Below are 24,291 nucleotides of genomic sequence, written 5' to 3' on the forward strand. Positions count from 1 at the left end.
CCTTTCCCATCTGGCTGCATCACCATCAAGTTCCTGATCCATTGAACACCTTCTGTGACATGCTGGAACTCTCTGTGGCAATGGTGGAGCAGGTGGCCAGTCAGATATATGGAATGTCCAGGGCATCACAAATAGGTCTCATGTTGCTTGGATCTTTGAAAATATACAGCTGGAATGGGTACCCCCAGGAGTACATCAGGCCATTTTCCCGGATGGCATCAAGTAGTGGTTTCAATACCCTTCTTTTAGCAAGTGTCATTCAGGATAGATGTGTGAGCAATTATATGCGTTTTCCATTGAAATCACCAGGATCCAACTCCTCTGCTTTCCTCACAATGGCCTCTTTTACATTGAAAAAATGTATGCGAGAGATAGTGCTCCTTGGACGCTCAGGATCTGGGCCATGATTGCCTATTGTACGGTGCGCCTTATAAATCTCCACCTCCTTATCAATAGGATTACCAAGAATATTAGTGAATAATGATTGCAGTGTTGGCATAATCACTTGTGCATTGATGCTTTCAGGTATACCCCTTATCCAGATATTATTGTGATTTTCTTGATCATCAACCATATTAAACAGATGGTTTATTTACTGCCTGTGAAGATCTAGTGTTAGTTTCTGAGCATTATGATGGCCTCTAACTTGGACATTATCCTCTAATCTCTGTAACTTGTCAGTAAGCTGTGACAGGATAGAAGTGAGGGGACGTATTTCAGTATTGTATGTGGTCTCCAGCCTCTGACTATATTACTCCATATCTTCTTTAGTAGGGCTAGACGCAATCTGATATACAAATAAGTTATGTTGTTCCCCATATCAGAATAACCCGTGGCTGGGGGGTAAATGTCCCTGTGAAGCAAGCACTGCTCAGTATGTGGGCTTTGGTGAGAGTACAGGGAGATTTGTGGAGCTGTTTTCTCGTGAGGCCGACATTAAGAGAGAAGTTGGTGCAGGACTGACAGTCTGGCATCATGAGGGTTAAGACTGCTTCTTTTTCCACGCTGAGGTGAGGCAGTAATGGCTCCGGAGCAGGAAGATAAGACCTTCCATAAGAAACGCTGCATACCAGACATGCTGACAGAGGTGGAGGACCTCAGATTAACCTCCGATCTCTTCTTTCTTTCCCATATCGAACGTCATGTTTGAGGCTGTAAATTGCTTATAATTGCCCCAGGAACATGGTCTGAAGAGAGTGCTCTCAGTGTGTGCGTTCTCTTGATGCTGTGTCCAGGCCATGTCCTTCCTGTTGATGTACAATACGTCTAAAGGTGGCGTTGATTGGCAGCAGGATTGTGTGATGTAACAATCTTGTGTGATGTAACATCCTTACGGAAACACGAGTTGTGACACCAATGGAACTGCGCCAGAACAGGAAGTGCGTATGAGTTTTTATTTTAAAAAGGCTAAACATGAGGAATGAGAAGGAGTTGGTCTAGTAGTGGACAACCCCTTTATGAAGATATAATTTTCGGTTAAAAATGAAAAAGGCTTCTCCCCTGTGTGACGTCTCTGAAGTTTGTTAAGAGTTGATCTCCGTGTAAAACATTTCCCGCATTAAGAACATGAAAATGGCTTCTCGTCTGTGTGAGTTCTCTGGTGACTAAGAAGTGATGATTTCTTCACAAAACATTTCCCACATTCTGAACAGGAAAAAGGTTTCTCCCCTGTGTGAGTTCTCTGGTGCTTAACCAAATCTGATTTCCAGCTAAAACATTTCCCACATTCTGAACAGGACAAAGGCTTCTCCCTTGTGTGATTTTTCTTGTGCGTAACCAAAACTGATTTCCAGCTAAAACATTTCCCACATTCTGAACAGGAAAAAAGCTTCTCCCCTGTGTGCTTTCTCTTGTGCGTAACCAAAACTGATTTCCAGCTAAAACATTTCCCACATTCTGAACAGGAAAAAGGCTTCTCCCCTGTGTGAATTCTCTGGTGCTTAACCAAATTTGATTTCCGGCTAAAACATTTTCCACAATCTGAACAGGAAAAAGGCTTCTCCCCTGTGTGAGTTCTCTTATGCTTAACCAAATCTGATTTCCGGCTAAAACATTTTCCACATTCTGAACAGGAAAAAGGCTTCTCCCCTGTGTGAATTCTCTGATGGCTGATAAAACTTGATTTCAATCTAAAACATTTTCCACATTCTGAACAGGAAAAAGGCTTCTCCCCTGTGTGAGTTCTCTGATGTCTGCTAAAACTTGATTTCAATCTGAAACATTTTCCACATTCTGAACAGGAAAAAAGCTTCTCCCCTGTGTGAATTCTCTGATGGCTGATAAAACTTGATTTCAATCTAAAACATTTTCCACATTCTGAACAGGAAAAAGGCTTCTCCCCTGTGTGAATTCTCTGATGGCTGATAAAACTTGATTTCAATCTAAAACATTTTCCACATTCTGAACAGGAAAAAGGCTTCTCCCCTGTGTGAATTCTCTGATGGCTGATAAAACTTGATTTCAATCTAAAACATTTTCCACATTCTGAACAGGAAAAAGGCTTCTCCCCTGTGTGAGTTCTCTGATGTCTGCTAAAACTTGATTTCAATCTGAAACATTTTCCACATTCTGAACAGGAAAAAGGCTTCTCCCCTGTGTGAATTCTCTGATGGCTGATAAAACTTGATTTCACTGTAAAACATTTCCCACATATGGAACATGAAAAAGGCTTCTCCCCTGTGTGAGTTCTCTGATGTCTGATAAAACTTGATTTCAATCTAAAACATTTTCCACATTCTGAACAGGAAAAAGGCTTCTCCCCTGTGTGAGTTCTTTTATGCTCAACCAAATATGATTTCCGGCTAAAACATTTCCCACATTCTGAACATGAAAAAGGCTTCTCCCTTGTGTGAGTTCTCTGATGTCTGATAAAACTTGATATCAATCTAAAACATTTTCCACATTCTGAACAGGAAAAAGGCTTCTCCCCTGTGTGAGTTCTCTTATGCTCAACCAAATCTGATTTCCGGCTAAAACACTTCCCACATTCTGAACATGAATAAGGCTTCTCCCCTGTGTGAGTTCTCTGATATTTGATTAAACCTGATTTCTCTGTAAAACATTTTCCACTTTCTGAAAAAGAAAATGGCTTCTCCTCTATGTGACTTCTCTGGTGATTAACAAGATCTGATTTCTGGTTAAAAAATTTCCCACACTTGAAACAAAAAAATCTATTCTCTGCTGTGTGAATGCTTTGATGTTTAAGAAAAGACTTTTCGAGGGAAAAACTATTTCCATATTCTGAACATGAAAATGGCTTCTTTGCTTTCGGTGCAATTTGTTTTTTAATGCTTATTTTGTGACTTTGATTTTCCTTAGTATTCGGTAATGAATCAGAAGACAGGACCTGTTTCAAATGATCAGATGATAGCTCTTTGCTGTGAAGGGATGATGGTATATCTGGAGTAATGGCATTCAATTCAATTGTATCCTGTGGGATCTCAAGATCATCTGATTTAAAAATTGAAGATGTCGGCTGTCCCCCTGATCTCCTGGTACAGTCATCTGCCAAGAATAAAACCAATTATTATTTATGAATAACATATCCTTAAAATTTATATTGTTGAATATTTCTACTTAAACTCTCTGTAAAAATGCACTTTATGTAAAAGTATCATTATTTACCAAGAAAACATCACAGAAAAAATCAGCCTTACCAACACCAAATCAGATAACAAATGCATTAGCATTTTAGTGTTGGTTGGGTGTATTGGGGTGTCTGTCCATGTGGGGTGCACTTATATAGTGCTGGGCAACCTTCCTGATGTAATAGTATGGGCATCATTAGGCTAAGCCAGACACTGTGCATCACACCTACCTGTGTGACTGGCGTCCTATGCAAGCTTCATCTGTGTGCATCTTTAATACTAGGCAACCACCCCCTCCATGAATTGGTACGATTGTGAGTGGTTGCTCCATCAGTATTTTGCACCTGCGCTGCCCCCACCTTTATCATGGGGGTCTGCGGCATCCTGCTAGTGCATTTCTTATATGATTGGTGTTGGTAAGGCTGTATCTTTTTCTGTGATTTTTTTTATTTTGCCCTATGTTAGCCATCATTATTCACCAAGACAATAACAGTTCACAGTCTAATAGAAAACCTCATAGGATGAACCAGTAGAGCGTGGTGTTCAACTGTTTGTTAATTCTGCCTCCCTAATATGGAATAAAAAGCCACCAAACAATGTTATGTAGGCAAAAATAATACCAATAAAAACTTCTACTCATCTTACAAAAAACAAGTCCCCACTCAGGTCCATCATCTGTCAGTGGAAAACCAGAGGTTTCCACATTATTAGTGGCTCAAAGGCTTTTGAAAAGCAACATGGCTTCCATAAACCAATCCAGCAATATCCACTCTCCCAAAGTCAGATCTCCCCCTCACTTCTGAGCCTTGCAGTGCGCCCAAACCACATTTAGCATCCGTGTATTTGACATTACTAGTGAGAAGAACCCACTTAATTTATGGTGTGTGTTTCCTGGAGCACAATCTGGGCACTATGTGTTGGGTAATGAAATTATATATTTGTAATTTTCACTCTCCATCATCCACTGCGTGCTAATTTCCGGAAAGTGCCTGTGGAGTCAAAATAGTCACTACTCCTATAGATTATTTCACTGAGAGTTATAATTTCCAATATGAAGTCACTTTATGGGGATTTTTACTTCTCAGGTTTTCTGCAATTTGGTCACATTAGGGCTTCTGTAAATGGTGTGTCCCATCTCCTCTGGGATCTGCTCCTGCGACGTCTGCTTCTCTCACCAGGCGCCGTCTTATTCATCCTGCAGGCGGCGCTGGTGATGGAGGAGATGTCAGAACCAGAAGCTCTCAGCGGCGCAGGCTCTGTCCAGCCACTAAGATTAGGGTGCCTGGGACCTGTAGTACCATCCAGTCTGGCAGTATGGGTGTGTGTGCTGTCCAGCTGGAGTAATCTGCTCACTACTTCAGCCAATTGGAAAGCACCGTACCCTACTAAAGCTGGAAGCATATTGCTGGAAGCTGCCAGATACAGCCTTGTTCTCCTCTGGTTCAGTCCTCTGTGCTCAGCTCCCGGCTTGTGTATTTGTTTCCTGTTGTGACTCCGACCCGTTTACTGACTACTTTTGTGTGGTTTCGTATTTTCTCTGACCTCCATGTTCTGACCCGGCTATCTGACTATTCTTCTTGCCATCTCACACCACAGAACATTAGGTAACACTGTGGCCCAAGCTTAGGGGGTCTCTGTCTAAGTCCAAATCCATGTAGAGTGGTTAAAGGATGATGAGCAAGGCAAACCCTGGGATCTGGAAAATGGAGTAGATAGTGCCAAGCCTGTTTGTGGTAGCCATCTTTTGAGCTGCCAGGTGACCATGAACAGTGTCCCCAATACATTGTGTCTGCAAACTATCCCAGCAAAATCTGCTTTCAAATAGCTAAATGCCGCTCCTTCCTTTCTTAACCTGCCATGTGCCCAGACAGTAGTGTACAACCGTATATAGGGGATTGTGGGATTCAAGAGAAGTTGGAATATTATTTGTAAGGTCCATTTGTTTCCTATTATCCTTTGTGAAGAATTCCAAAGTTATCACCATATAAAGTGACACATGTCAGATTTGAAAAATGGGCCCAGATAGGAACACAAAACTGGCTGCAGGAAGGGGTTAAATCAGACTATTTTGGGCACTAACTACTATAGTCAAAACTGTGAGTATAGACCATAACACATCTACTGAAATGATCAAACTCAACAGTCTCCATCAGTAAGTAGTGAGTAACTAGTGGTGAAACCTCTCTGGGGTAATTGGAGTATGGGGCTCTGTCAGACGAGTTTCAAGAAGAAATATTAGACATTCAAAGAGAACTTTTCATAATAGTGCAGAGCTGAGGTGTCTTAAATTTAGCTTAGAGATCTATCATGGCGCAGGTGTAATGTTTTTTTTTTAGTTTATCACAATCTGGTTTGAAGTTAGTCGGTTTTAAAAGAAACTGAAAAGTCAGGATAAAGGGAAACTCTGCTGTTATTGTACAGAAATTCACACTTGGCCCTCACTGCACATTTAATGTTGTAGATCATAAAAGTGACGTTCAGCCAGAAAGACTGGACCTGGTCTTGTAGGGACCATATGAGCACATTCAGCAGCACAGAAGGGAGAGAAGGTAGATTCATCCAATAAGATATCAGGGATCTAGGAAGGAACACCATCATTACCCCCCGCTTTCTCTTACAGGCCCATCATTATATTTTTCTTCAAGTGATTTTCTGGCTTTGTGGTTTACAGATCTGGGCAGGTAACGGTCAGCGTCTCCTAATCCCAGGGAGTAGGTGGATCCTCCAGGTTGTAAGTTCTATGGAAAAGGGTTTCAATGCCCAAAATCATTTGAACAGTTTTGGGTGGAGGAGAATGCTGTGGTCTAGAGGAAAAATGGTGATCATATGATTGTGATACGGCCGGACTACACCACCGATAAAGCAGCCACAGCCGGTGACTGAGATAAAACTGTGACTTCTCTGCATTTAGTGGTTACTACTCACCTGGGTAGTCATATGTAGGAATCTCCTCTTTACACCGCTCATCACTCCTCACATATGACTCTATAGTATTAATATGGGGCAGATCTTCACCCTGAAACAAATATTATAAAAGTCACAGACTGATGAGAAGTCCCATCTATGATCAGCTCTAATCCTGACATCTCCACTGTTCTCTTTACACAAGTATAAACCACGTAATACTGGTGGATAAAACAAAACTGAACACAAGACCTTCACAGCCGTCTACACATCATAGGGGAGATCTCATGACACCTTCTCTCCATCTACCTGATGATCCTGAGGAACATTGGGATCTTCTTGTTTACAGTCCTGAGGAAGAAGAGGATGGGGACATCTGTCTGGTGTTGTCCTCTTACTGGATAGATCTGGAGGAAACACATACAGGACTGAATTCATTCTTTACATACAGATAATTATAGGCCGTGTATATTCAGTCCTGTCTATTACCTGGTGATGTGAGGGACTGGGGAACCTCCATCATGACGTCCTTGTACAGATCTTTGTGTCCTTCTAAATACTCCCACTCCTCCATGGAGAAATAGACAGTGACATCCTGACATCTTATAGGAACCTGACACATACAATGATACCGTCATCCCCCGATCCTTTCATAGCGTTACTGTATAATGTCCCAGCATTCCCACCTCTCCAGTCAGCAGCTCAATCATTTTGTAGGCGAGTTCTACGATCTTCTGGTCATTGATGTCCTCAAGTATGAAGGGGTGAGATGGATGCCCTGTGATTGGGCTCAGGGGTCTTTCCCATCCCTCAGACACAGGGTCCTCACAGCGCTCACTAGAGGTCTTCACTAATATGTAATCCTGGTTATGGAAAGACATATAAATCAATCTCACTCCAGACATTTCAAGAGTCCTCACCTCTCCAGTTCTGTCCATGTGTTATTCCCATAGATAAGAATGATGCAATGTGACGTCATTAGAATCTCTCACCTCTCCAGTAAGCCGAAAGAGGATCTCTAGGGTGAGGTGGAATATCCTCTCCGCCATCTTGTCTCTGTCCATATCCATCTTTGATGGGTCCATAAGGAAAATTCTCTTAAATAGAAGATCTTCACTGAGAGGATCCGATATTGTAGAGACCTAAATGAGAAGATGATGAGCCGATGTAACATCATAAAAATCTTGTGTGATAATACAATTACTGGAGATAACAAGGGAAACATATGAGGAGATTTATTATTTTACAGTATTTAGTTTTCTTCTTTACATCTACTAATAAAACCTATATATTTTAGGCCACAGACAACAAGCAGTTTCTTCCTTGGAGTCTGTAGCTGAATACATTTCTCAAAGACTCATCTTCCATAAAGCTAATTCTCGTCTCATTTACCGACACTGCAATCGGCATTAGCAATACTGCAGGAGATATTCATTACACGTAACATGAGAAATAACTACTTCATGAGGAGGACGACATCTTCATCTTCTACTACGGCTCTAGAAACATATTTAGCCAGATTTCTTCACTGATTACATCTCCACCGGCCGTCTACAGTCATGGCCAAAAGTATTGAGAATGAGACAAATAGTAATTTTTCCAAAGTTTACTGCTTCATTTTTTGTAATGGCAATTTGCATATACTCCTGAATGTCAAAGAGTGATCAGCTTAACAGCAATTACTGTACTTGCAAAGTCAATATTTGCCCAGAAAATGAACTTTAACCCCCAAAACACATTTCAACATCATTGCAGTCCTGCCTTAAAAGGAGCAGCTAACATCGTTTTAGTGATTGATCCATTAACACAGGTGTGGGTGTTGATGAGGACAGGGCTGGCGATCAATCAGTCATGATTAAGTAAGAATGACATCACTGGACACTTTAAAAGGAGGCTGGTTCTTGGTATCATTGTTTCTCTTCAGTTAACCATGGTTATCTCTAAAGAAACACGTGCAGCCATCATTGCACTGCACAAAAATGGCCTAACAGGGAAGAGTATCGCAGCTACAAAGATTGCACCTCAGTCAACAATCTATCGCATCATCAAGAACTTCAAGGAGAGAGCTTCCATTGTTGTCAAAAAGGCTCCAGGGCGCCCAAGAAAGACCAGCAAGCGCCAGGACCGTATTTTAAAACTGTTTCAGCTGCGGGATCGGACTACCAGCAGTGCCGAGCTTGCTCAGGAATGGCAGCAGGCTGGTGTGAGTGCTTCTGCATGCACTGTGAGGCGAAGACTCTTTGAGCAAGGGCTGGTTTCAAGGAGGGCAGCAAAGAAGCCACTTCTCTCCAGAAAAAACATCAGGGACCGACTGATATTCTGCAAAAGGTACAGGGAGTGGACTGCTGAGGACTGGGGCAAAGTCATTTTCTCTGATGAATCCCCTTTTCGATTGTTTGGGACATCTGGAAAACAGCTTATTCGGAGAAGAAGAGGTGAGCGCTACCACCAGTCTTGTCTCATGCCAACTGTAAAGCATCCTGAAACCATTCATGTGTGGGGTTGCTTCTCAGCCAAGGGAATCGGCTCACTCACAGTCTTGCCTAAAAACACAGCCATGAATAAAGAATGGTACCAGAATGTCCTCCAAGAGCAACTTCTCCCAACCGTCCAAGAGCAGTTTGGCGCCCAACAATGCCTTTTCCAGCATGATGGAGCACCTTGCCATAAAGCAAAGGTGATAACTAAATGGCTCATGGAACAAAACATAGAGATTTTGGGTCCATGGCCTGGAAACTCCCCAGATCTTAATCCCATTGAGAACTTGTGGTCAATCATCAAGAGACGGGTGGACAAACAAAAACCAACAAATTCTGGCAAAATGCAAGCATTGATTATGCAAGAATGGACTGCTATCAGTCAGGATTTGGTCCAAAAGTTGATTGAGAGCATGCCAGGGAGAATTACAGAGGTCTTGAAGAAGAAGGGGCAACCCTCAAATATTGACTTGTTGCATTAACTCATTCTAACTGTCAATATAACCTATTGGTACTCATAATATGATTGCAATTATATTTCTGTATGTGATATAAACATCAGACAAACACTAATAAAAACCAGAGGCCAGAAGATCATGTGAAAATATAATTTTGGTGTCATTCTCAATACTTTTGGCCATGACTGTATATGAATGTTTCCCATCTTCCCCGGACTGTAATCTTCCATCACGTTAGGTTTCATGTCTGAACAGAAAAAAGGCTTCTCCACTGTGTGAGTTCAGGTTTGGTTAAGCACCAGAGATTTCCGGCTAAAACATTTCCCACATTCTGAACAGGAAAAAGGCTTCTCCCCTGTGTGAGTTCTCTGATATTTGGTTAAACTTGATTTCTCAGTAAAACATTTTCCACTTTCTGAACAGGAAAATGGCTTCTTCTGTGTGCGACTTCTCTGGTGATTAACAAAATTTGATTTCTGGTTAAAAAAAATTCCCACACTTGAAATAAAAAAAATCTATTCTCTGCTGTGTGAATGTTTTGATGTTTAAGAAAAGACTTTTCGAGGGAAAAACTATTTCCATATTCTGAACATGAAAATGATTTCTTTGCTTTAGGAGCAATTTGTTTTTTAATGCTTATTTTGTGACTTTGATTTTCCTTAGTAGTCGGTAATGAATCAGAAGACAGGACCTGTTTCAAATGATCAGATGACAGATCTTTGCTGTGAAGGGATGATGGTATATCTGGAGTAATGTCATTCACTTCAATTGTATCTTGTGTGATCTCAAAATCATCTGATTTAAAAATTGAAGATGTCAGCTGTTCCTCTGATCTCCTGGTACAGTCATCTGCCAAGAATAAAACCAATTATTATTTATGAATAACACATCCTTAAAATTTATAATGTTGAATATTTCTACTTAAACTCTCCGTAAAAATGTACTTTACGTAAAAGTATCATTATCTACCAAGAAAACATCACAGAAAAAATCAGCCTTACCAACACCAAATCAGATAACAAATGCATTAGCATTTTAGTGTTGGTTGGGTGTACTGGGGTGTCTGTCCATGTGGGGTGCACTTATATAGTGCTGGGCAGCCTTCCTGATGTAATAGTATGGACATCATCAGTATCCTAAGTCAGACACTGTGCATCAAACCTACCTGTGTGACTGGCGTCCTATTCAAGCTTCATCTGTGTGCATCTTTAATACTAGGCAACCATCCTCTCCATGAATTGGTATGATTGTGAGTGGTTGCTCCATCAGTATTTTGCACCTGCGCTGCCCCCACCTTTATCATGGGTGTCTGCGGCATCCTGCTAGTGCATTTGTTATATGATTTGTGTTGGTAAGGCTGTATCTTTTTCTGTGATTTTTTTTATTTTGCCCTATGTTAGCCATCATTATTCACCAAGACAATAACAGTTCACAGTCTAATAGAAAACCTCATAGGATGAACCAGTGGATCGTAGTGTTCAACTGTTTGTTCATTCTGCCTCCAAATATGGAATAAAAAGCCACCAAGCAATGTTATGTAGGCAAAAATAATATCAATAAAAACTTCTACTTATCTCACAAAAACCAAGTCCCCACTCAGGTCCATCATCTGTCAGTGGAAAAACAGAAGTTTCCACATCATTAGTGGTTCAAAGGCTTTTGAAAAGCAACATGGCTTCCATAAACCAATCCAGCAATATCCACTCTCCCAAAGTCAGATCTCCCCCTCGCTTCTGAGCCTTGCAGTGTGCTCACTCAGCAACCATGTATTTGACATTACTATAGTGAGAAGAACCCACTTAATTGATGGTGTGTGTCTCCTGGAGCACAATCTGGGCACTATGTGTTGGGTAATGAAATTATATATTTGTAATTTTCACTCTCCAACATCCACTGTGTGCTAATTTCCAGAAAGTGACTGTGGAGTCAAAATAGTCACTACTCCTATAGATTATATCACTGAGGGTTATAATTTCCAAAATGTAGTCACTTTATGGGGATTTCTACTGCTCTGGTTTTCTGCAATTTGGTCACATTAGGGCTTCTGTAAATGGTGTGTCCCATCTCCTCTGGGATCTGCTCCTGCGACGTCTGCTTCTCTCACCTCCTTATTCATCCTGCAGGCGGCATTGGTGATGGAGGAGACGATAGAACCAGAAGCTCTGGGCAGCGCAGGCTCTGTCCAGCCACTAAGATTAGGGTTGCTGGGACCTGTAGTACCATCCAGTCTGGCAGTGTGGGTGTGTGTGCTGTCCAGCTGGAGTAATCTGCTCCCTGCTTCAGCCAACTGGAAAGCACCGCACCCTACTAAAACTGGAAGCATATTGCTGGAAGCTGCCAGATACAGCCTTGTTCTCCTCTGGTTCAGTCCTATGTGCTCAGCTAACGGCTTTTCTCTGACCTCCATGTTCTGACCCGGCTATCTGACTATTCTTCTTGCCATCTCACACCACAGAACATTAGGTAACACTGTGGCCCAAGCTTAGGGGGTCTCTGTCTAAGTCCAAATACATGAAGAGGGGTTAAAGGATGATGAGCAAGGCAAACCCTGGGATCTGGAAAATGGAGTAGATAGCGCCAAGCCTGTTTGTGGTAGCCATCTTTTGAGCTGCCAGGTGACAACGAACAGTGTCCCCAATACATTGTGTCTGCACACTATCCCAGCAAAATCTGCATTCAAATAGCTAAATGCCGCTCCTTCCCTTTTTAACCTGCCATGTGCCCAGACAGTAGTGTACAACCATATATAGGGGATTGTCGGATTCAAGAGAAGTTAGAATATTATTTGTAAGGTCCATTTGTTTCCTATAATCCTTTGTGAAGAATTCAAAAGTTATCTATAATATAATCGGCTAAGAGTCCCTCTGTCCGAAGCCTCGATAGACTGCGCATGTGTGACGCGCAGTCTGGCTCCAGACAGAAGCAGGCATCCAGCCGTTACAGCAGGTAAGAGGAGGTGTATGGCGCCGGAGATCGCGGTATGTGTAGACACTGAACGCATACCGCGATCTCCGGCGCCATACTTGCATACTTACCTGACCAGGAGGAGCGTTGCGCCTCTAATCTGGCCGGAGACAGGGGGCGGAGTGAGGCGTCGGATCGGCGCGTGCACATAGCGCTATCCTTCGCCATTTTACTGAAGACACATTTACAGTGTGTCTTCAGCAAAAGGACGCCACTCTCCTCCCCCGGCCTACGGCAGAACAGGACGCTGCAGCGCTGGAGTACAGAGAAGAAAGGTGAGTATAACTGTTTATTTTTTTTGTTTGTGTGTACAGTGTGGAAGGGATGAGGGGGCCACACATATCAGGATTGTGGGGTGAGGGGACCATGCATATACCAGGATTGTGGGGTGAGGGGACCATGCATATACCAGGATTGTGGGGTGAGGGGACCATGCATATACCAGGATTGTGGAGTGAGGGGTACCACGTATACCAGGATTGGGGGTGAGGGGAGCCACGCATACTGGGATTGGGGGTGAGGGGAGCCACGCATACTGGGAATGGGGGTGAGGGGAGCCAAACATACCGGGACTGGGGGTGAGGGGAGCCACGCATACCGGGACTGGGGGTGAGGGGAGCCATGCATACCGCGATTGGGGATGAGGGGGGCCACGCATAACGCGATTGGGGATGAGGGGAGCCATGCATACCGCGATTGGGGATGAGGGGAGCCACGCATACCGCGATTGGGGATGAGGGGAGCCATGCATACCGCGATTGGGGATGAGGGGAGCCACGCATACCGCGATTGGGGATGAGGGGAGCCACGCATACCGCGATTGGGGGTGAGGGGGGCCACGCATACCGCGATTGGGGGTGAGGGGGGCCACGCATACCGCGATTGGGGATGAGGGGGGCCACGCATACCGCGATTGGGGATGAGGGGAGCCAAGCATACCGCGATTGGGGATGAGGGGAGCCAAGCATACCGCGATTGGGGATGGGGAGCCACGCATACCGCGATTGGGGATGAGGGATGGGGTACCACGCATACCTGGATTGGGGATGAGGGTGCCATGCATACCAGGATAAGATGGTGGGGGCAGCACAAATACCAGGAGGGGGGCAGCAAATACCACACATACCAGCATGGGAGACCATATACCAATAAAAATGCTCACCACCCGGGCGTAGAACGAGTTCAGTAGCTAGTCACCATATAAAGTGGCACACGTCAGATTTGAAAAATGGGCCCAGATAGGAACACAAAACTGGCTGCAGGAAGGGGTGAAATCAGACTATTTTGGGCACTAACTACTATAGTCAAAACTGTGAGTATAGACCATAACACATCTACTGAAATGATCAAACTCAACAGTCTCCATCAGTAAGTAGTGAGTAACTAGTGGTGAAACCTCTCTGGGGTAATTAGAGTATGGGGCTCGGTGGCTCTTGGCAATCTAAACTATCGTAAGGGACAATATTTTCTGTCAGATGAGTTTCAAGAAATATTGACATTTAAAGAGAACTTTTTATAATAGTGAAGAGATGAGGAGTCTTAAATTTAGCTTAAAGATACACCGGGTCACATGTGTAATGTTTTTTTTTGTGTAGTTTATCACAATTTGGTTTGAAATTAGTCGGTTTTAAAAGAAATTGAAAAGTCAGGATAAAGGGAAACTCTGTTGTTATTGTACAGAAATTCACACTTGGCCTCACTGCACATTTAATGTTGTCGATCATAAAAGTGAAGTTTGGCCAGAAAGACTGGACCTGGTCTTGTAGGGACCATATGAGCACATTCAGCAAAACAGAAGGGAGAAAGGTAGATTCATCCAATAAGATATCAGGGTTCTAGGAAGCCAACAGCATCATTACCCTCCACTTTCTCTTACAGGCCCATCATAATATTTTTTAAGTGATTTTCTGGCTTTGTGGTTTACAGATCTGGGCAGGTAACGTCTCCTAATCACAGTGAGTAGGTGGATCCTCCAGGTTGTAAGTTCTATGGAAAAGGGTTTCAATGCCCAAAATCATTTGAACAGTTTTGGGTGGAAGAGAATGTTGTGGTCTAGAGGCAAAATGGTGATCATATGATTGTGATACGGCCGGACTACACCACCGATAAAGCAGCCACAGCCGGTGACTGAGAAGAATCTGTAACTTCTCTGCATTTAGTGGTCACTACTCACCTGGGTAGTCACATGTAGGAATCTCCTCTTTACACCACTCATCACCCCTCACATATGCCTCTATAGTATTAATATGGGTGAGATCTTCACCCTGAAACAAATATTGTAAAAGTCACAGACAGATGGAGAAGTCACATCTATGATCAGCTCTAATTCTGTCATCTCCACCGTTCTCATTACACAAATAGAAAACACATAATACTGGTGGATAAAACAAGACTTGAACACAAGACCTTCACAGCCGTCTACACATCATAGGGGAGATCTCATGACACCTTCTCTCCATCTACCTGATGATCCTGAGGAACATTGGGATCTTCTTGTTTACAGTCCTGTGGAAGAAAAGAATGGGGACATCTGTCTGGTGTTGTCCTCTTACTGGATAGCTCTGGAAGAAACACATACAAGGACGGAATTTATTCTTTACATACAGATAATTATAGGCCGTGTGTATTTAGTCCTGTCTATTACCTGATGATGTGAGGAGCTGAGGAACCTCCATCATGACGTCTTTGTACAAATCTTTGTGTCCTTCTAAATACTCCCACTCCTCCATGGAGAAATAGACAGTGACATCCTGACATCTTATAGGAACCTGACACATACAATGATACAGTCATCCCCCCGATCCTTTCATAGCATTACTGTATAAAGTCCCAGCATTCGAAGCAGTGTCACCTCTCCAGTCAGCAGCTCAATCATCTCGTAGGTGAGTTCTACGATCTTCTGGTCATTGATATCCTCATGTATCAGGGGGTGAGGTGGAGCCCCTGTGATTGGGCTCAGGGGTCTTTCCCATCCCTCAGACACAGGGTCCTGACAGCGCTCACTAGAGGTCTTCACTAATATGTAATCCTGGTTATGGAAAGACATATAAATAAATCTCACTTCAGACATTTCCAGAGTCCTCACCTCTCCAGTTCTGTCCATCTGTTATTCCCATAGATAAAATTGATGTAATGTGGCGTCATCAGAATCTCTCACCTCTCCAGTAAGACGGAAGAGGATCTCTAGGGTGAGGTGTAATATCCTCTCTGCCATCTTGTCTCTATCCATATCCATCTTTGATGGGTCCATAAGGAAAATTCTCTTAAATAGAAGATCTTCACTGAGAGGATCTGATATTGTGTAATAATACAATTACTGGAGATAATAAGGGGAAACATTTGAGGAGATTTATTATTTTACAGTATTTAGTTTTCTGCTTTACATCTAGTAATAAAACCTATATATTTTAGGCCACAGACAACAAGCAGTTTCTTCCTTGGAGTCTGTAGCTGAATACGTTTCTCAAAGACTCATCTTCCATAAAGCTAATTCTCGTCTCATTTACCGACACTGCAATCGGCATTAGCAATACTGCAGGAGATATTCATTACACGTGACATGAGAAATAACTACTTCATGAGGAGGACGACGTCATCTTCATCTTCTACTACGGCTCTACAAACATATTTAGCCAGAGTTCTTCACTGACTACATCTCCACCGGTCGTCTATATGAATGTTTCCCATCTTCCCCGGACTGTAATCTTCTATCACGTTAGTTCTCATGTCTGATTCACACACAGAAGTTTGAGGCTTTGATACATGGTAAGTTTTTTAATATTAAGCAGAGTAGGACTATCCAGAATGGGTTCATTTTACCATGGTGGGATAGCTTTCATGCTATTTTTGATCAAAAACAGTGTTACTAGGAACCCTATTTTATTTAAATGCACGTTTGGTTTTTATTTATTTACAGCAGGGTTTATGATCATTTTTCTTCTTATAGTTTTTTTCTCATTTATGGCCATAGTAAACAAGCATTTATGTGCTGCATGGATACCAACTTAAACCAAGCTCAAATTCTGTGTTTTTTTAACGGGCACCATAGTGGCCCTGTGGGCTGCTGCTATGGATGATACACCCCTAACTATCCAACTATCATATGGTAAAAATCTCATAGGTCCTGTATTTATTAGTATCTGCACGAAGAATGGGGCTAAGTGAGTATTTATTAAAGGGAATCCACTCCCCAAGGCCAGCAAGCATCAGAATCTTCACTGAATAAAAAGCCATTTCTCAGCAAACAGACCTCTAATATGAGGCATAAAGGTATGTATAGATTCACATTTCTATCACCTGTATGCCAATATTAGAGGTCAGATAAGTTCCAGGGGGTGACAGATTCCCTTTCATCAGCCGTGGGGTAATCATAAAACCAGATATGTATCAAAGTATTCTAAGTTGGTTAATGGTTGTGTAGTCAATGGGAGGCATGTGTCACAGAGATGGCTGGTCTGTGTGATGTAACCCGGAGTGTTTCTCTAGGGCAGATAAGCACTAAGAGGATCGTTTGGTGCATCTGGGAGCCGGGTTACGGGCAGCTAGGAGAGAATGGACGTGTCCAGCTACCCCCCACATACCACACCTCTGGGTGTGGTTAACAGCCTATAAAATGGAGGCTGTTGTTTGGCACATGGTCTGTGTGTTTGGAGGGAGAAGGCCTCCTGTGTATGTTTGTCTTCAGACCAAGCCAGGACACTGGACGCTACCCCAGCTTGTGTGCCACACAGGCCTGGCTGAGCAGAGACCTGCTAAAGACATTTACTTTGTTTGCCTGATCTAAAGGCTATTTTCTTTTCTGTTTGGCTTCTGGGTTTATGAAGCAATAAACCCACATGAACTTTTAAAGGAACATGCCTCCTGTTTTCCTCCTGTCACACCCAAGTGAGTAAAACCTCCACAATTAGTGTTAGACTTGCGGGTAGCATTACCAGCAGAGACGTGTGACTGCTACAGGATGGACTGCATGCCCTGGGTGAAGTCTGTCGCAAGCCAGCAAGCATCGCCAGACGAAATGGAGGACCTGCTGAAACACCTGGTCCAGTCGCAGCAGCATCAACAGGAGACCAACAGGCTGTAGTTACAGCAGATCCAGCAGCACTAGCAGAAACAACGTCAGCAGATGCAGCTTCTGGCAACCGCCATCCAGGACAGGATGAGCGCTCCAACCCCAGGTCCGACTGAGGACTCCCATGTCCGGAAGGCGGTATGATGGGCTTTGCAGAAAATGACCCCGGGGGATGACGTTGAGACCTTCCTGATGGTGTTTCAAAGGGTGGCCGAGAGGGAGAAATTTCCACAAGAGCAGTGGGCAGAGGTATTGTCGCCATACTTGACTTGGAGAGCCCCAGAAGTACGCCTAGTAGGCGTACTATGATTTAGCTTTGCAGGATGCCAAAGAGTATGGCAAGCTAAAAAAGTGAGATTCTCGCACGCTTGGGGTTGACAATGACTATCAGGGCACAGTGGGTTCGTATCACCAGAACAAACCACCTCTGTCCCAAATGTTTGACCTGCTGCACCTGGTCCACAAGTGGCTGCAGCCAGAGTCCTCAATGCCTGCGCAGATGGTAGAGTGGGTGGTGATGGACCGGTTTGTGCACTCCCTGCCGAGGCCCATACAGCCTTGGGTTACCCAGGGTGATCCCCGGTATGCGGATTAACTGGTCGGACTGATCGAGAGATACCAGGGGGTTGAAGGTTCCTTGGGAAGGCAGCCCACTACATGCTGGAGTTCCCAACATGGGGTGCAGGCCCAAAAGGTGGTGGGACTTCCAAGGTCCAAATGGACGAGGGAGGTGGTGCCCAAGGTCCATACAGGTGATGTTGTTTGCTGGCGGTGCCACGGCCCAGGCCATATAGCCGCCCGTCATCCCCTGACCCTTGAGCCGATGGACTGCAGCATAGGACAACGTTGTTCATATTATGCTTATCCGGCCTGCAGGGTGAACTGTCCACCCAGCGAGGGGCCACAAGCATGTCACATGAAGGTGAACAGATGGGAAGTAACGGCACTGCTAGACTCCGGGAGCCTGGTGACCCCCTCCAAATTATCCCGGGGAAAAAAGTCGGCGTTCAGCGCATTCATGGTGATGCTAAAGACTACCCTACGGGCCAGAGTGGACATTGAAATGGCCCACGGTACAGAGTCCCACGAGGTCGGCGTCGTTCAGGACTTGTTGCACCCTATTATTATAGGCTGGGACTTTTGCTTGTTTTGGGATCTGTGGAGGAAGGGTTCTGAGTTCGCTGGCTCAGATAAGAAAAAAATTAACCCTAATGAGATATCACCACACCCAGAGTCAGACAGGTTTCCTTTTTGTGTCCTTGTGGGGGATGAGGAGGTAGTGCCCCCTGAGTCTGCAATTCCAGAGTTAGGGGTGACCAGCGAGAATTTTGGGTCAGCCCAACATAGGGACCTAACTCTGAAGGAAGCCTTTAATAATGTCACTATTATAAATGGGGTTGCACAGGAGTCAGGGACTGACACAAGGTTTCCCCATTTTATGATGAGTAAGGAGTTGTTGTACCGGGTCAAGAAAGTGAGGGAGGAGAGTGTGGAGCAGTTTATAGTGCCGGGCCCCTTTAGACGGAAGGTGTTGGACATGGCCCGTTCACATGTCTTGGGGGGACATCTGGGAGTGGTTAAAACGCAGGAACGGATCGTGCAAAGGTTCTATTGGTGAACACTGGACATAATTTCAAAAAACATCACAGTAAAAGATAATACCTTACCCACACCAGGTCAGATTGCCAATGCACTGCAGGATGCAGCAAGCCTGCATCATAAAGGCAGGGCCAGCACATGTGCAAAATACTGAAGCAGACAGCCACTCACTAACCTACCAAATTCATGGAGGGGGTGACTGTGTAGTATTATACATGCACACCGATGGAGTCTGCATAGGGCGGGTGCACAGTGCAAAAAAGATTAAAAATAGTGTATAAGATAAATACACCACATGATAAATACCCCACCAGGCCTCTTTAGTGTTGGCTGGGTGAATTGGGGCATATGTCTTGTGTGCTTGCATGTATATAGTGCTTGGCAGCCCGTCTGATCTAAGGCTATGTGCCCACGATGCAGAAATGCTCAGGATTTTTTCCTGAGCGTTTCTGCATCTCCCTTGCAGAAAAAAATGCATGCGGATTGTACATGTCTTTTTCCTGCCAGGGACATGCGGAAGTGAAGCGTTCTTCACTTGCGTTTCCGCATGCGGGTTGACAAGCGCTTTCCAAGCAATTTTAGCATCACTTGGAAAGTGCTTGTCAACTTGGTCACACTATATAAATCCATGCAACCAGCATGGATTTATATAGTGTGACCTGAGAGAATGTAAAAAAATAAATCTATACTTACCCTCCGATGGCCTGCGCTGTCTTGCTTCGCTCGGTCCCGGCCGCCGGCAGTGGTAGACTGAAGGACCTGCCAACGTCAGCGTCGTGTGACCCGTCACATGACTCTGACATCAGAGCAGGTCCTTCATTCCATCGCTAAGTGCCGGGAAGCAAGGAGGAGTGCACTGCGGGCCGCCAGAAGGTAAGTATATATTTATTTTTTATTTTATTCTTCTTTTTTTACAGCTTTTTTAATGGTACCTGGGTGTGGAGGAGAGTCTCCTGTCCTCCACAACTGGGTACCATCCGCACATTAGAACGTGCCAATTACGCAAGTATAGATGCAGTCTTTCGGAATTGGCGCGTACTAATGCAAGTCAATTGCAGCGAAAACGCAGCGCTTCCGCAAAATAATTGGTAGTGCTGCGTTTTTTCCGCAATGATAATCCGCACCGGAAATTAAATTTGCGGATTATCACTGGGGAACATTGCTGCCCTTCTACATGCAAAAACGCTGCGGAAAAGCATTAAAAACGCATCGTGGGCACACAGCCTAATAGTATGGGCGTCATCAATAGGCTGCAAGCCAGACAATGTGCATCACACATATCTGTGTGACTGGCGCCCTATGCAGACTCCATCGGTGTGCATGTATAATACTACACAGCCACTCCCTCCATGAAATGGTAGGTTAGTGAGTGGCTGTCTGCATCAGTATTTGGCACATGTGCTGGCCCCGCCTTTATCATTGAGGCTTGCTGCATCCTGCAGTGCATTGGTAATCTGACCTGGTGTTGGTAAGGCATTATCTTTTAGGCTATGTGCCCACGATGCAGAAATGCTCTGGATTTTTTCCTGAGCGTTTCTGCATCTCCTTGGCAGAAAAAACGCATGCGGATTGTACGGAAGTGAAGCGTTCTTCACAAGCATTTCCGCATGCGGGTTGACAAGCGCTTTCCAAGCGATTTTAACATCACTTGGAAAGTGCTTGACAACTTGGTCACACTATATAAATCCATGCAACCGGCATGGATTTATATAGTGTGACCGAAAGAATGGTAAAAAATAAATATATACTTACCTTCTGATGGCCCCCGGTGTCTTTATCCGATGCGTCCTGGCTTGCCGGCAGCTCGCGGTAGACTAAAGGACCTGCCATCATCAGCGGTCGCGTGACCCCTCACATGACTAATTGACGTCATGGCAGGTCCTTTTCAGACCATCGTGAGCTGCCAGCAAGCCAAGACGCATCGCTAAGGACACCGGGGGCCATCAGAAGGTAAGTATAATGTATATTTTTTATTTTATTCTTTTTTTTACAGGTTCTATGGTACCCGGGTCCGGAGGAGAGTCTCCTCTTCTCCAAACCCGGGTACCATCCGCACATTGAAACGCATGGATTCCGCATCTGCAGATGCAATGATGCGGATTCCATGCGTTCCAATGTAAGTCAATGGCGGCGAACATGCCGCGCTTCCGCAAAATAATTGGTAGTGCTGCGGATTTTTCCGCAATGATAATCCGCAGCGGAAATTTCCGCAGCATGTGCACAGCACATGGGATTATCATTGGGGAACATGACAGACCTTCTACCAAGCGTTTAAGCGTTTCTGCAGCGGAATTGCCGCTGCGGAAAAGCTTAAAAAACGCATAGTGGGCATACAGCCTTACTGTGATGTTTTTTGAAATTATGTCCAATGTTCACCATTTTTAATGTTTAGTGTTAGGACTCGCAAGTATGAGGACCCTTGACGTTTGGGTTGCGAGCTTCTGTATTTTGGCCAAAATATCGACCAACACCTCATGTGGTGTATTTATCTTCTACACTATTTTTCATCTTTTTTGCACATTTTTTTGCAGGATGAGGCCAGGCCTCTTTAGTGTTGGCTGGGGGAATTGGGGCGTCTGTCTTGTGGGGGTGCACGTATATAGTGCTGGGCAGCCCGCCTGATCTAATAGTATGGGTGTCATCAACAAGCTGCAAGCCAGAAACTGTGCACCACACTTATCTGTGTGACTGGCGCCCTATGCAGACTCCATCGGTGTGCATGTATAATACTAGACAGCCACCCCCCTCCATGAATTGGTAGGTTAGTGAGTGGCTGTCTGCATCAGTATTTTGCACATGTGCTGGCCCCGCCTTTATCATGGAGGCTTGCTGCATCTGGTGTTGGTAAGGCATTATCTTTTACAAAGGTTCTATTGGCCCAGATGTCACCGGGAAATATTTAAGTATTGCAGGTCTTGCACTACGTGCCAGTTAACCGACCCCACCTCTCACTTTTGAAGTCCCCTCGTGCCATTGCCCATTATTGAAGTGCCGTTCGAGAGAATTGCTATGGACTTGGTCAGTCCCCTGGTTGAATCTGCTTGTGGGCATCAATTTATATTGGTTATCCTGGACTATGCCACACGCTATCCTGAAGTGATTCCACTGAGAAACTCCTCCGCAAAGAATAAATCCCGTGAGTTGGTCCACGTTTTTTCCCCCCCAACAGGCTTACCAAAGGGAGATACTCACTGACCAGGGAATTCCCTCTATGAGTAAGGTGATGAGGGAGTTATGCAAAGCCCTCCAAATCTCCCAACTGAGGACTTCAGTATACCATCCTCAGACGGATAGCCTAGTCGAAAGGTTTAACAAGACTCTGAAGAGTATACTGAGGAAGGACATAGAAAGGGACAGTAGAGACTGGGACTGTCTCCTACCATATCTGTTGTTCTCCAACCGAAAGGTTTCACAGGCCTCTAGAGGGTTCTCGCCATTCGAACTTCTGTATGGCCGACATTCGCAGGGTCTTCTGGATGTCACAAAGGAAATCTGGGAAGCCGAATTCACGCCCCATAGGAGCGTCATCGAGCATGGTTGCTCTGATGCAGGAGAGGATTGTGAAGGTGATGCCCATTGTAAAAGAACATCTCCTCCAGGCACAAGAAGCTCATGCCAGAGTCTACAACCAGTCAGCCAGAGTGAGGCACTTCAATCCGGGAGACCGGAGTCCTCATGCTAATTACTACGGTGGAAAGTAAGTTCTTGGCCATGTGGCAAGGGTGGAAAAAGTGGGTGAAGCGAACTACAAGGTTCATCAACCGGGACGACGTAAGCTCTACCAGATATACCACATCAACCTCATCAAGCCGTGGCAAGACAGAGAGGCTGTGGAAGCTCCATGCTTGCTGGGCAAGCTAGAAGGTGACGTTGGAGGAGTCGCAATAGCGGAAATGCTAACGAAGGCCAAGAAACAGCAGTGTTGGGAGTTGATGCAGAAGAATAGGGATCTGTTCTCGGAATTGTCGGGCTGCACAAGGGTCATAGAACACAAGGTTCTGACGAAGCCACATGTGCGGGTGAACTTGAAGCCCTATCAGATACCTGAGGCCCGACAAGAGTTGATATCCAAAGAGGTAGCTTGTATGCTGAAGCTCAGTGTCATTGAAGAATCCAAGAGCAGTTGGTCGAGCCTGATTGTCTTGGTCCCAAATCCCAATGGTGAGTGGAGATTTTGCAACGACTATCGGAAGTTGAATGAGGTTTCCAAATTTGATGCATATCACATGCCACGCGTCGTCGAGCTGATCAAGAGGCTTGGGCCAGCAAGGCACATAACCACCTTGGATCTGACGGAGGGATATTGGCAGACCCCCATGGCACAGGTAGCCAAAGAGAAGACTGCGTTTTCTACGCTGGACGAATGCTTCCAGTATGCCCGTATGCCGTTTGGACTGCAGGGGGCCCCTGCAAAATTCCAGAGAGCTATGGATTGCATCCTTGCATCCCATAAGCAATATGCTGCAACATACCTGAACAATATTATTATCTTCAGTCCAGACTGGGAGAGTCATCTGGAAAAGATTCAGGCTGTGTTTGATGCTCTGAGGAAGGTGGGGTTTTCAATAAACTCAAAGAAATGTGGCATGGGGAAATAAGAAGCCAAGTACTTCGGATATGTAATGGGTAGAGTCAAGATAAAACCCCAAAATATTAAAGTAGAAGCAATCCAAAATTGGCTGAGACCGGTGTCGAAAAAGCAAGTCAGAGCCTTCCTGGGAATCGTGGGATACTACAGGAAAATTCATCCCAAACTTCGCCATGATGGCCGCACCCCTGACTGACCTCCTTAAAGGGACAAAATCAGCCAAGGCCAAGTGGACAGCAGAGGCGGAGACGTCCTTTCAAAAGATGAAACTGGCTCTGTGTAGGCAACCGGTCCTGGTTGCCCCGGACTTCAAGAAAGAGTTTATACTCCAGACAGATGCCTCAGATGTCGTGTTAGCAGCAGTCCTTTCCCAGGAGATACACGGGGAGGAGCACCCTGTCCTCTACCTGAGTAGAAAGCTGTTCTCCTGCGAGAAAAATTATTCGGTCATAGAGAAGGAACGCTCGGCTATAAAGTGTGCGGTGGACACCTTACCGTACTGTTATTTCGAAAATTTAGATTATTATCCGACTATGCTCCACTCAGATGGATGAGGGAAAAAAGTGAAAAAATGCCAGAGTCACCCTCGGGTTTTTAGCCCTACAGGACTCCTACTTCCCTGTAGAACATAGAGCAGGGAAGCTAC

General features: G+C 44.6%; 1 protein-coding gene across 4 annotated transcripts in view; it reads right to left on the reverse strand.

Annotated features, from left to right (window-relative positions):
* Positions 1–980: 980 nt before the first annotated feature.
* The window catches only part of LOC141192235 (uncharacterized), a 634,767-nt gene continuing 611,456 nt past the window's right edge, over positions 981–24,291 (reverse strand). For 3 of the 4 annotated variants that reach the window (XM_073661727.1, XM_073661726.1, XM_073661725.1), the window contains 12 exons: positions 15,548–15,706; positions 15,242–15,418; positions 15,035–15,158; positions 14,854–14,951; positions 14,564–14,654; positions 10,118–10,275; positions 7,484–7,633; positions 7,178–7,354; positions 6,981–7,104; positions 6,801–6,898; positions 6,513–6,603; positions 981–3,504 (listed from right to left, as the gene is read on the reverse strand). In XM_073661727.1, coding sequence (XP_073517828.1) covers positions 1,559–3,504; positions 6,513–6,603; positions 6,801–6,898; positions 6,981–7,104; positions 7,178–7,354; positions 7,484–7,633; positions 10,118–10,275; positions 14,564–14,654; positions 14,854–14,951; positions 15,035–15,158; positions 15,242–15,418; positions 15,548–15,640 — 3,327 coding nt within the window. In that variant the 5' untranslated portion in view covers positions 15,641–15,706 and the 3' untranslated portion in view covers positions 981–1,558. The remainder of the gene's footprint in view (positions 3,505–6,512; positions 6,604–6,800; positions 6,899–6,980; positions 7,105–7,177; positions 7,355–7,483; positions 7,634–10,117; positions 10,276–14,563; positions 14,655–14,853; positions 14,952–15,034; positions 15,159–15,241; positions 15,419–15,547; positions 15,707–24,291) is intronic. The other variant, XM_073661728.1, reaches the window with a different exon arrangement.

This window comes from Phyllobates terribilis, unplaced genomic scaffold, assembly GCF_046119375.1.
Source record: "Phyllobates terribilis strain yellow unplaced genomic scaffold, ASM4611937v1 Scaffold_56__1_contigs__length_8794411, whole genome shotgun sequence".
In the NCBI taxonomy this organism is placed as follows: domain Eukaryota; kingdom Metazoa; phylum Chordata; class Amphibia; order Anura; family Dendrobatidae; genus Phyllobates; species Phyllobates terribilis.